Consider the following 13,083-nt stretch of genomic DNA (forward strand, 5'->3'; position numbering starts at 1 on the left):
CCCAACTCCTGGAGTTCACCCAAACTCATGTCCATTGAGTTGGTGAAGCCATACAACCATCTCATCCTCTGTTGTCCCCTTCTCCTCCCACCTTCAATCTCTCCCAACATCAGGGTCTTTTCAAATGAGTCAGCCCTTCGCATCAGGTGGCCAAAGTATTGGAGTTTCAGCTTCAACATCAGTCCTTCCAATGAACATTCTCCTTTAGGATGGACTGGTTGGATCTCCTTGCAGTCCAAGGGACTCTCAAGAGTCTTCTCCAACATCACAGTTCAAAAGCATCAATTCTTCAGTGCTCAGCTTTCTTCACAGTCCAACTCTCACATCCATACATGACTACTGGAAAAACCATAGCCTTGACTAGATGGACCTTCGTTGGCAAAGTAATGTCTCTGTTTTTTAATATGCTGTCTAGCTTGATCATAACTTTTCTTCCAAGGAGTAAGCATCTTTTAATTTCATGGCTTCAGTAACCATCTGCAGTGATTTTGGAGCCCCCCTCAAAAATAAAGTCTGACACTGTTTCCACTGTTTACCCATCTATTTCCCATGAAGTGATGGGACCAGATGCCATGATCTTAGTTTTCTGAATGTTGAGCTTTAAGCCAACTTTTTCACTCTCCTCTTTCACTTTCATCAAAAGGCTCTTTAGTTCTTCTTTGCTTTCTGCTATAAGTATGGTGTCATCTGCATGTCTGAGGTTATTGATATTTCTCCTGGCAATCTTGATTCCAGCTTGTGCTTCTTCCAGCCCAATGTTTCTCATGATGTACTCTGCATAGAAGTTAAATAAGCAGGGTGACAAAATACAGACTTGACATACTCCTTTCCCTGTTTGGAACCAGTCTGTTGTTCCATGTCCAGTTCTAACTGTTGCTTCCTGACCCGCATACAGATTTCTCAAGAGGCAGGTCAGGTGTTCCCATCTCTTGAAGAATTTTCACAGTTTGTGGTGATCCACACAGTCAAAGGCTTTGGCATAGTCAATAAAGCAGAAATAGATGTTTTTTCTGGAACTCGCTTGCTTTTTTGATAATCCAACAGATGTTGGCAATTTGATCTCTGGTTCCTCTGCCTTTTCTAAAATGAGCTTGAACATCTGGAAGTTCACGGTTCACGTATTGCTGAAGCCTGGCTTGGAGAATTTTAAGCATTACTTTACTAGCGTATGAGGTGAGTGCAATTGTGCGGTAGTTTGAGCATTCTTTGGCAATGCCTTTCTTAGGGATTAGAATGAAAACTGACCATTTCCAGTCCTGTGGCCACTGCTGAGTTTTCCAAATTTGCTGACATATTGAGTGCAGCACTTTCACAGCATCATCTTTTAGGATTTGAAATAGTTCAACTGGAATTCCATCACCTCCACTAGCTTTGTTTGTAGCGATGCTTCCTAAGGTCCAAATAACTTCGCATTCCAGGATGTCTGGCTCTAGGTGAGTGATCATACCATCCTGATAATCTGGGTTGTGAAGATCTGTTTTGTATATAGTTCTTCTGTGTATTCTTGCCACCTCTTCTTAATATCTTCTGCTTCTGTTAGGTCCATACCATTTCTGTCCTTCATTGAGCCCATCTTTGCATGAAATGTTCCCTTGGTATCTCTAATTTTCTTGAAGAGACCTCAAGTCTATCCCATTATAATGTTTTCCTCTATTTCTTTGTACTGATTACTGAGGAAGGCTTTCCGAGCACTTTGGTTTGGTGCAAGCATGAACTGGAAGAAGCAATAGGGTACCGGGTATGGAAGGATGTGAGTGGCTGGGGTGTGTCCCCAGGGTGAACAACTCAGAAAGTAGAGGAACGGCTTCTCCACAACAATGTCACTGAATTCACAGTTTTGCATAAGGTCACTCATGTGAGCTTCCCTGACTCAGTGGTAAAGAATCCACTTGCCAGTGCAGGAGATGTGGGTTGGATCCGTGAGTTGGGAAGATCCCCTGGAGAAGAAAATGACAACCCATTCCATTATTTTTGCCTGGCATATCCCATGGACAAAGGAACCTATAGTCCACGGAGTCATAAAAGTCCATGGGATCACAAAAGAATCGAATATGACTTAGTGACCAAACAAGAACACCTTATGAAACCACATTCTACCCAATCTAAACATATGTCTTTGCAATTTTCAAAATATTGTTCTCTTTCAAAGTATTGTTCTCTTTCTAAAGATTTTTGGCAGGGAATACCCATAGTTACATAGATTGTGTTTGAGCAGAGATGTGCTCATAGGATGTCAAGGCCTTCAAAGTTCTGGACTGGCTACATGGTCTTAATAGCTGTGAAAATAATCTAGGAACCTAGAAGGATGGTGCAAAAGATGTAAAGCATCACCCTCTCTCCCATGCCCAGCTGGTTCTAGTCTTGCTGAATTCCACCACTGCAGTACAGAAAACCAGAGGAAATGTGGGGAGGGGGGCCTCTTACAGCACCCCACTCCCCAGCAAGCCACAGAGAATCTCATAGAAGCTCCAGTTCAATGGCAGATGAAAACTTGGGCTCTGGCATATCAGGACAAATATCCATAAGAATTAACAAGTGTGAAATTGCCCTAGCATTTTCTAGAGTTATTGTAAATCTGTGCATGGTCAGTTAAATGAATAAAATCCCAAAAGGTGAACAGACATGAAAAAAGTGCAACATACAGTTAAATTTTGTTGATGAGGATGATCTGGTCCTCATAGTCTCTGGGTTCTCAGTACAATGTCAGTTTTTAATCTTCAGAGGCCCACAGACAGCAGAAATTGTTGTTTTGCTTTAAAGAAGGTCTTTTGAAATAAAGACTTTAAATAAAGTCTTGAAGATAATTTCTTTATCATTTGCCTCTTCCTCATAAGATAAAATTTTTTAAAAATCTGGTCATAAGGGTTCCTCTATTATTTAGGGATAAGCAGACATTTACTATAAAAATGTGGTGTTAGGACTGGTTCACACCTGCAGCGTTTTGGGTAAAGAGACTTTGGATTAAGCAGATTATATTTTCCATGAAAACCTTTCAGACTTTTTGTTTGTACTTTAGCCCAGTTTTGCTTGATGACATTCCTGTGCTTAATTGCTTAAGAATATCAGGTTAATTCTTCCTAATAAGACACTTAACGGTACAGTTCTTAGGCATATAACGTAACACTCTTCTATGCTGTTGACCAAGATGCCAATTAAGCAAGTAACTAGCAAAAGAAAAGACAAAGACAGCATAGAATTTTAAAAATATTCAGGTTAGAGTTTTATGATGACAGTATGCACCTTTAAAAGGGATAAATATTTTTCCAGGTGGTCTTAATAAAGAATGGTTCAGTCGAGAAATGTAGTTGGGATAGCTAACTATTCATTTGGAGGAAAAGGAAAGCAAAGCCCTTGTTGTTTAGTCGCGAAGTCATGTCCAACTCTTTTGTGACCCCATGGATTGTAGCCCACCAGGCTCCTCTGTCCATGGGATTCCCCAGGCAAGAATCCTAGAGTGGGTCACCATTTCCTCCTCCAGGGGATCTTCCTGACCCAGGAATTGTACCCTTGTCTTCCACTTGGCAGGCGGATTCTTTACCACTGAGCCACCTGGGAAGCCCCAAAGCCCTATTTTATACCAAAACCTAAAATAACTTCAGGAAGGTTGAAGATGTAAACGTGTATAACAAACAAACGAACTTGCCTAAAGAAGTGTGAGAAGTAAATATAAGAGGATATTTTTTTTTTACCATATTTGCATAGAAAAAATTTTTTAACATGACCCCAGGTTTAAAATCCATAATGGAAGAGATTGACAGATGTGATTCCATGAACGTTTTAAACTTTTGTGCTGAACAGGACAACATAAAAAGTTACGAGACCACAGACAAATGATGGGCAAATGTTTATAACATGAGTGACAAAGAGCTGATAATCCATGCTATGATGAGCTCCTAAAAGCAGCTGTTAAGATAAAAGTGAACATTTCAATAGAAACACTTGATACAAAGACTTAAATAGTCAAACCAGAAAAATACATATAAATGGCCAATAAACATCTGAAAAAATGTTTTATTTTATTAATAATCAAAAGCCTAGAAATTAAAACAATTAGAGTAAAATTTGCCAATTAGTTTGGCAAGCATTATAACCATGTTGGGGCCAGTGTGATGAAACAGGCATTTCTACACTATACCAGGGACTGTAACTGGGTACAAATTAGAATGCTCATTTGGCCATGTCTATCAAAACTCAAAATAATCTGGAATGAAGGATGAACAAGGAAAAGGTTAATAGAAGGGACGTTTAAGACAGATTATAGGAGTCTAAATAACAAATTTACCATGATAATGTGTTTGCTTTTCATCTGTACATAATGTGAAGGTGTTTTAGTTTTGAACTGGCATGGTATTTGTAGGATAGGCAGAATGCCAGGCAACTGGTTTTATTTCTAGAAAAATCATTTGAGGAAATATAATTGTAAAATAGGATTTTACTTACTAGGAAATTGTGATGAAAATACTGTTAATACGGTTAGGGAAACTTACAGAATGAGTGTTTTTTGGTAGATTTGAAACAAGATTTATCAATGTGAGCACTGAATGAGAAGTCAGATATTGTTTTACTCATTTAAAAACAGATCACACAAGAGCAGTTTGTAAGATCTTTAATCTGACCTTTCACCCTTGAAGACCCCGCAAAGTCTGCTCTGTAGGTTCTTCCCAGTAGGCCTGATGAATTGTGTTTTCACTCTTGAAGAGTTAGGTTTCCTTGGATACAAAATGACATTCACATTTGTTAGGAACATAGCTTTGAAACATACATTCTTCTTTTTCTTGCACAAAGAGAGCTTAACTGAGCTACATGCGAAAACAGCACAGTCGTCTCTAACAGCCATCTTCAAATTGGCCATCAGTGGTCTGACCAACATCATCTCAGTTGTTTGGGGTATGGTTAATCTTTAGTTCCAGGTCCATTTGTTTCTATTTCTTTGCAGCCAGTTACTGAAACTGTGGCAGCTCGTGTCCTGGGTACAGTCCAGTCATCATGTAGTTAACTTCTCCCACCCAGTGTTTTAATATCTATGAGACAGCTCACAGGATATGGCTCTGAATATTATCTATAGACCTTGAGAAAGAACTAAAGGTCTTTGACTATGCTTAATGACTGTATTATTATTATTTAGTCTCCTTTGACTCTTTTTCTTTGTTTCAGCATTTCTCTCTTTTATGATTATTCTTTGACTAAAGTTTTCCACAGACAAAAGGCAGGCAGAGGACATGCAGGGCGAGGACCATAGGGTCCTGCTCCGTTTCACAGTGAGCTCAGCTTGGTGTTCTGTTTTGACCTAAATGAGTGGATGGGGGAGGAACGGGCATGGGTTTCAAGAGGGAGGGGATATATGTGTACATATGGCTGAGTCACTTCGTTGTACAGCAGAAACTAACACAACATTATAAAGCAATTACGCTCAAATTTTAGAATAACCATGGCCCAAGCAATAAAATGAACCGGGCCCAGAGTCTAAGAGAAGTATGAGGTTCTTTAGGGAGAGAAATTTAAGGAAATCAAAGATACAGTCTTTTTATTTAGAATTTAGATTTACTCCTCTCATTTTATACAAGTGTGAAGCCAAAATAATTCCCACTTAATTGCCAAAATAATCAAAGCAATACATACGAAAGCTTTTTGTAAATTAGAAAGAATTATCCTTACTTCTTCTTATGTAACTATCCCCTCCCTTGAGTGTTATTCAGGTACTTTTTTTCAAGTAAACAGTCCAAGAGGAAGCTCAAGTTTTCTGGGCTTTACTGATTGTCAGTAGGCAAAATCAAGCGGGAGAAGATGGCAAATAATGACCGGGGGATTCCAGGAAGGCTGGGTCCCCATTGCTAAGCTTAAGTCTTGGCTGCAAGAAAGAGCTTGGCACCTCCTCTGGAGTGCCATTAATCATGTTTTAAGGGCTTGGTGGTAACTTGTGCGCTACTGAACCGTGAGTGACAGGAGAAAATCTTCAGTTACAGGGGGTTGGAATAGACCCAACCCTTGAGGCTGGCAGTCAGGCTTTTTACAGCAGAATAGAACTAGACTTGTCTATGAGAAATAAACTAGAAGTATTGGGTGATGAGTTAAGAACAACAAGTCATTCTGTATCTCTTTGCCAATGCAGGCAATGTAGGAGACTCGGGTTCGATCCCAGTGTTTGGAACATGCCCTGGAGGAGGAAATGGCAACCCACTGCAGTAGTCTTGCCTGGAAAATTCCATGGACAGAGGAGCCTGGCAGGCTACAGTCCATAAGGTCGCATAGAGTCTGACAAGACTGAGCACTCTCGCAACTCTTTTAAGATGTAAAGCGGAGATAAATGACTTAAAAAAAACAAAACACCAGAATCCATGTGAGGAGGGAGCAGACAGTTGAGCTATGATGGCAGCATCAGCAACAGGAGAAATGCTCTCTAGTTGAAGTTCCAATTCATGGCAAAATACACAGGGACTTGTAAAAAAAATGTTTCTTAATTTTTGAAGGAACAAGGATCAGGGAAGAAATAGGGTCTTAAGCTGGACTCTGAAAGGAGATCCATTGAGTGAGCCATCGGGAATTTAAATAGGGACGTTGGAGGAGAGAAACTCAAGCAATGCAGCAGCTGTTTTCAAAAGTAGATCTGATCATGGTTCTTGGAGTTTCCCCAAGGGGGTGGAGCTACGATGAGCAAACTCCCTGCCTAGGAAACTGGGGGGAGCGATTGGACAAATTAAAGCTTTGCAGATTGGTGAAGTGTCCCAAGGGAAAGGCCAGCTTAGCTAAGTAGGTTCTTTTATCTCTTCCAGCCTTGGGAGTTCTTAAAACACCCCACTGCTATTCTCATCCTAAGATCTTAATTCTAAGTAGATTCTCAGCTCACCTTAAAAGATGTTCAGGAATGATAATAACTAGAGAAAATAGGACTGCTGCTACTGCTACTGCTAAGTCACTTCAGTCGTGTCCGACTCTGTGTGACCCCATAGACAGCAGCCCACTAGGCTCCTCTGTCCCTGGGATTCTCCAGGCAAGAATACTGGAGTGGGTTGCCATTTCCTTCTCCAATGCATGAAAGTGAAGTCGCTCAGTCGTGCCCGACTCTTAGCGACCCCATGGACTGCAGCCTACCTAGAGTCCAGTAAAAAAAAATTAATCTCTCCAAGCTCAGATTCAGTTACTGATAGGCACTAATGTAAAGAATAACTACATAAATGGTAAGTACATAGAAACTGTGAAATGCGCATATAATAATGGAATCTGAATGAGAACAGTTCTGAGTGCATCTTATTTTCTTGCTTACTTTAGGGAAGAGGAAACTGAGTCCAGCAAGAGTTCTTTTTAGCTTGCACAAATTCTAGCAGAAAAAGGACAAAGTTGAGGTTAGGGTCTAATTCATCTAGGTCTTTTCCCACCAAGTTTATTAACTATTAACATACTAAAAACATGCTAATATATAAAATATGTGTTTAAATTGTACTGGGAAGACAACACAGACACTCACTGAAATTTTAAATATCTTTATAGTCCTTCCAGAAGAAGTTAGTCTAGCTTAAAAAAAGTGACCAAACCACCAAATATTTTTCCAAGTGTGACACATTGGTTATGTTTTTTGTTTCCCGCCTATATTTCCATCTGGCTTCTCTACTGTATCTGCCTATTGAAAAACACGAAGAAATTCTCAAAGGCAAATGGCTCAAGGATTCCTATACAAAGGCAGATCCCAATGAAAACATGACCGAAAACTCATAAAAAAAGAATAAAATAAAAACAAGGTTTGGCAAGTTCTCACCTGTTAACCAGTTCTATTTGAATCATAATTTTTTTCATATCCCAGTTAGAGACCTGCTCTTCCTGTGTGTGTGTGTGTGTGTGTGTGTGTGTGTGCACGATTGTGCGTGCACGGGCGCATATGTGTGCATGCACATGAGTCCAAGGCAGAGAGGAGGATGACGATTCTACTGGGAATTCTTTTATTTATCGAGGGAGAAACACAATCCCATAAATACTGATGCCAGGAAAGCCACCCAAGTTCAATTCTGCCTAAGACTAGATTATTGCTAAAAATTCTGGAAACCGTAGGTGAGAGCAGTCCCAGTTCAGCACCACTGTTGATAAGGAGACAGCTGTTGACATAAATAAATGAAATCTGATCCATAAATGTATAACTGGAAGACTGAGAAGACAATGTCTCCAGAAGCATAATAGCAAATGCTAATGATTGTTCTCCAAAAACTGAAGGAAAAGGATTATCAGGAATGAATTCAGTTGAATGAATTCAAGGAAGTGAAGGGGGTCCCACCATGGCCAAGCCTTCGCATGGATGCCAGGGCCAACACAGCTGTAGGTCAGGTATCACTGACCCCCAGCGAGGGGGTCAGTGATGTAAACAATGTTGTAAACAGTGATGTAAACAGTGATGTAAACAAACACACACACTCTGACGACGACAACAGCTCCTCATCTGTGGCAAGAACACGTGGATTCCGAGAACTTTTCTTTTTTTTTAAATAATCAAGACACTTCCAACTGAGAAGGAAGTGCTGAAAATACCATGAGGCTTGCCGCTAGTGAGGGCAAATTTAAGTAGGATTTAAGATTACGCCTCCTCAACACATGGAGAAGGAAATGGCAACCCACTCCAGTATTCTTGCCTGGGAAAATCCCACAGACAGAGGAGCTTAGTGGGCTATTGTCCATGGGATCGCAAAAGAGTCACACACGACTTAGCGACTAAACAACAACTCCTCAACACACACACACACACAATTAAACACCTTTAGAATCAGTTAACTCAGTTATTGTAAACAAGTATTTTTACTTCCTTGAAGCTTGGATCCCTCCATTGATACCGTGCTGGGCATCAACCCAGGAGTACCTTTTATTTGATTAGTTAATTTGACTCAGATTGAAGTCAAATTCTGAAATAATCCAACAAGTTACTATGGAAACTGGTGGTGAGATTGAAATGCTAATTGTGCTTATATTAGCACCTGTCAATCATTGAGGCTCACCATCTGCTGGGCATTGCTCTACATTTTCTATATGCAATTACTCATTCAATTCTCTAAAGAATCTCTGAATTTTATACAACTTTCCCCATCTTATAGATGAGCAAACTGAGGCATAGAAAGACCAAGAAAGTGTCAAAGGCATCCAGTTAATAAATGTCAAAGTCGGGATCTGAATCCTAGGCAGGCTAACCACAGAGCGTGTTTTGACCCATGCACCTTGAGATACCCATATCTACGATTAGTTGTCAAATATAGGATGCCCAGTTAAATTTTTTTAAATTTTTATTTATTTTTGGCTGTTCCAAGTCTTAGTTGCAGCACACAAAATCTGGAGTTGCGGGATGTGGGATCTAGTTCCCTGACTAGGGATCACACCTGGGCCCTTGCTTTGGGAGTGTGGCGTCTTAACCACTGGACCACCAGGGAAGTCCCTTAGTTAAATTTGAATTTCGGAAAAACAACAGTCATCCTGGACAATGAATAGTGTCCTAAATATTGTGTGGTCCATACCTAATACTAAAAAATTATTCCCTATTTATCTGTAAGTCTTCCAACCCTACCCCAGAGGAAGCTGAGTGTACCAAGGAAGCAAAGAAACCATTTTGGTAAGTTGAAACTTTGGTCTCAAACTCCAAAAGGAGAATTCAGATAACAGTATTAGCCTCAATTGTGGTTGTTCAGTCGCTCAGTTGTATCTGACTCTTTGAGATCCCATGGACTGCAGCAGGCCAGGCTTCCCCATCCTTCAGTATCTTCCAGAGTTTGCTCAAACTCTTGTCCAGTGAGTTGGTAATGCCATCCAACCATCTCATCTTCTGTCACCCTCTTCCCCTCCTGCCCTCAATCTTTCCCAGCATCAAGATCTTTTCCAATGAGTCTGCTCTTTGCATCAACTTCAGCTTCAGTCTTTCCAAATAGCCTTGGAGCAGAATCTTTCTTTCTTCTCCTAGAAGCAGTTTAGAATAACAGCTCTCAGAGCTGTCTAGGGGTCAGCCTCACTTGGGAAGCTTTAATAACACACATGGCAGAGCCTGGTCTGTATAAGATTTAGTAGGTTTATGGTGGAATGGGGGTGCCTGTATTTTCAAATTGGCCCTGAAGTGTTTCCTTTTCTCCTTCTCAATGCCTCCCTCTCCTTTTCATAGTCTGGCTATTCATGATTGGCCTCTGGACCAGTGACTGGGAATCCCTGGTCCGAAACCCTGATTAAAGTTCCAGTTTACCATTTCTAGCAAGTCCAAGGAGACAGAAAGCCCATGTTCCACCCTCCAGTGGGGGAAGAAGAGAGAATAAACAGGCCAAGAGGATAAGAGAGTTTCCTCACAACACTTGGAACTAATAACCCAGGCCTCCTCACGTTGGGTTTGCAGCCTCAGGCCTGTGTGCCATATGTGAGAAAGAGGTTTTTCAGAGAGAGAGAGAGAGAAATGGAGAGAAAGAGCCATGTGAGTGCCAAGCCTCCCACATGGAAGCAGGCCCTGGCACAAGAGAACAAGAGGAGATCATGTTAAAAATCATCTCTGGAAGTGGAGAAAAAGTCGGAAAGGGGCTAGAAAGAGCACCAGCTCCCTCTGCAATGTGACTTCACTTCAGGAAGGTACTGGAAAATTGGCTTAGCAGGATGTGTTAAATTGGAACTTAGGATCAGTGTTTCAGTTTAGCAGGATGTGGCAGTTCACCAACAAATAAGCAATAACAACATGTGTATAAATAAAAACAAATAGAAAATATCCAAAGGACATAGGAAAAGAAGTTCTGTTTCACAAAACTGTTCAGCTATTTTACATCTATATGAAATTTCATTATGTATGAGTGTGCATATACACATAATACAGATATAGATAGACACGTTTTATTATGTATGTGTGTATCTATGTTTATATCCATATTTTTCTTTCTTTCTTTTTTTTAGTTGCTCAGTATGTCCAACTGCTTGCAATCCCCATAGAGAGTAGCCCGCCAGGCTCCTCTGTCCATGGAATTCCCCAGGCAAGAATACTGGAGTGGGTAGACGTTCCTTTCTCCAGGGGATCTTCCCGACCTAGGGATCAAACCTGGGTCTCCCGAATTGCAAGTAGATTCTTTACCATCTAAGCCACTGGTGAAGCCCCAATATAAATATGCGTGCATGCTGCGGCTGCTGCCGCTAGGTCGCTTCAGTCGTGTCCAACTCTGTGCAAGCCTACGGATCATAGCCTGCCAGGCTCCTCAGTCCATGGGATTCTCCAGGCAAGAATACTGGCATGGGTTGCCATGCCATCCTCCAGGGGATATTCCTGACCCAGAGATCGAACCCACGTCTCTTACGTCTCCTGCATTGGCAGGCGGGTTCTTTACCACTAGTGCCCCCTGGGAAGCCCCCATGTACATATACTCATGTTATAAAATATGTCTATTTTTATGGAGTCATTTAAAAATTTTTTTAATTTCATTTTAAATTAAAATTTAATTTTATTTATTTTTTACAAATTAAATTAAAAATTTATTATTGGAATAATTGCTTTACATTGTTGTATTAGTTTGTGATATACAACAACATGAATCAGTTATATATATATACACACACACATACACACACACATATATTCCCTTCCTCTTGAGCCTCCCTCTCATCCCCTCCATCCTACCCCTCTGGGTCATCACAGAGCACCAGGTTGAGCTCCCTGTGCTATACATCAGCTTCCTACTAGCTATCTATTTTACGCATGATGGTATATAAGCATAGTGTATATCTGAAAAAACAACCACCCCAGAGACAAAAACCTATCACTTTCAGAAAGCAAAAAGCATGAGTCAGAGGGACCAGGACTCAGAGCAGGTAGGTTTGGGGAAGCAAGATGGAGAAGAATGATCCGGAGTCCGGATTGCTGCCCAAAGAAAGTTAAAGCAGTCTATTTAGGGGGAGTCTTGGCAGGCAGGGCATGGGGGCATGTGAGCACCATTCACTAAGGGGAGCAGGTAAATACAAAGGGGTGTGTGTCCCATGGCTTATTTTTCATGCTGCCCTAGAAAGCCCTAGAAAGCCCTAGAAAGACTCTCTACTAACATATAGGCCATCTCAGTGGCAGTAGTTGCACTGTCTTTAATGTCTTTTTTCTTTATTTAATCAATATTTTAAGAAACATTTATTTATTTATTTGGCTGCATTGGGTCTTAGTTGCAGAATTCAAATCTTTGATTTTCAATGTGGCATGCAGGATCTTTAGTCATGGCATGCAGGATCTTAGTTCCTTGACCAGGGATCAAGCCCTGGGCCCCCTCTGTTGGGAGTGTGAAGTCTTGGTCCCTGGAAAGCCAAGGAAGTCCCTTAATTGTATTTTTTTTTAACTGAAGTATAGCTGATTTATAAAGTTGTATTAATTTCTGCTGAATAAGAAAGTGATTTAGGGATTATACTTATATATACATTCTCTTTTATCTTCTTTTCCATTATGCTTTGTCACAGGACAGTGAATATAGCTCTCTGTGCTATGCAACGCAGGAGACCCCGGTTTAATTCATGGGTGGGAAAGATCCCCTGGAGAAGGGATAGGCTACTCACTCCAGTACTCTTGGACTTCCCTGGTGGCTCGGATGGTTAAAGAATCTGCCTGCAATGCAGGGGACCTGGGCTTGATCCCTGGGTTGGGAAGATTCCCCTGGAGGAGGGCATGGCAACCCACTCCAGTATTCTTTCCTGGAGAATCCCCATGGACAGAGGAGCCTGGCGGCTACAGTCCATGGGGTCGCAGAGTTGGACAGGACTAAGTGACCAAGCACACACAGCACAGCCGTGTGCTGTACAGTAGGACTTTGTTGTTTATCTACTATCTATATAAAAGCTTACGTCTGCTAACTCCAACCTCCTCTTCCATCCCTCCCCAACTGTTCTATTTTCATGTAGATCACAGAGCAAAGCACAGGGCAGTGCTGTTGGGATGGCAAAGCGTGCATGAAGTTCAAAGGGCACCCAGAGAGGAAGGTAAGTGCTGGGCTGATCTTCTGTGCTGCTGACTCCAGGCACTGATTCCAATGCTGGGGAATCATAGCTCTTCATCTTTTCCCATGGAGCTGTAAAGGGCATTTTATCGCCATGACTGTGGGCTGCGTTGTGTCTAAATTATTCTGAGAT

General features: G+C 41.2%; 1 protein-coding gene across 1 annotated transcript in view; it reads left to right on the forward strand.

Moving 5' to 3' along the window:
• Window positions 1–12,903: 12,903 nt before the first annotated feature.
• Window positions 12,904–13,083, forward strand: part of ADGRF1 (adhesion G protein-coupled receptor F1) — a 36,962-nt gene continuing 36,782 nt past the window's right edge. Inside the window, exon 1 of the mRNA XM_055574669.1 lies at window positions 12,904–12,933. Coding sequence (XP_055430644.1) covers window positions 12,904–12,933 — 30 coding nt within the window. The remainder of the gene's footprint in view (window positions 12,934–13,083) is intronic.

Source organism: Bubalus kerabau, chromosome 3, assembly GCF_029407905.1.
Source record: "Bubalus kerabau isolate K-KA32 ecotype Philippines breed swamp buffalo chromosome 3, PCC_UOA_SB_1v2, whole genome shotgun sequence".
NCBI lineage: Eukaryota > Metazoa > Chordata > Mammalia > Artiodactyla > Bovidae > Bubalus > Bubalus kerabau.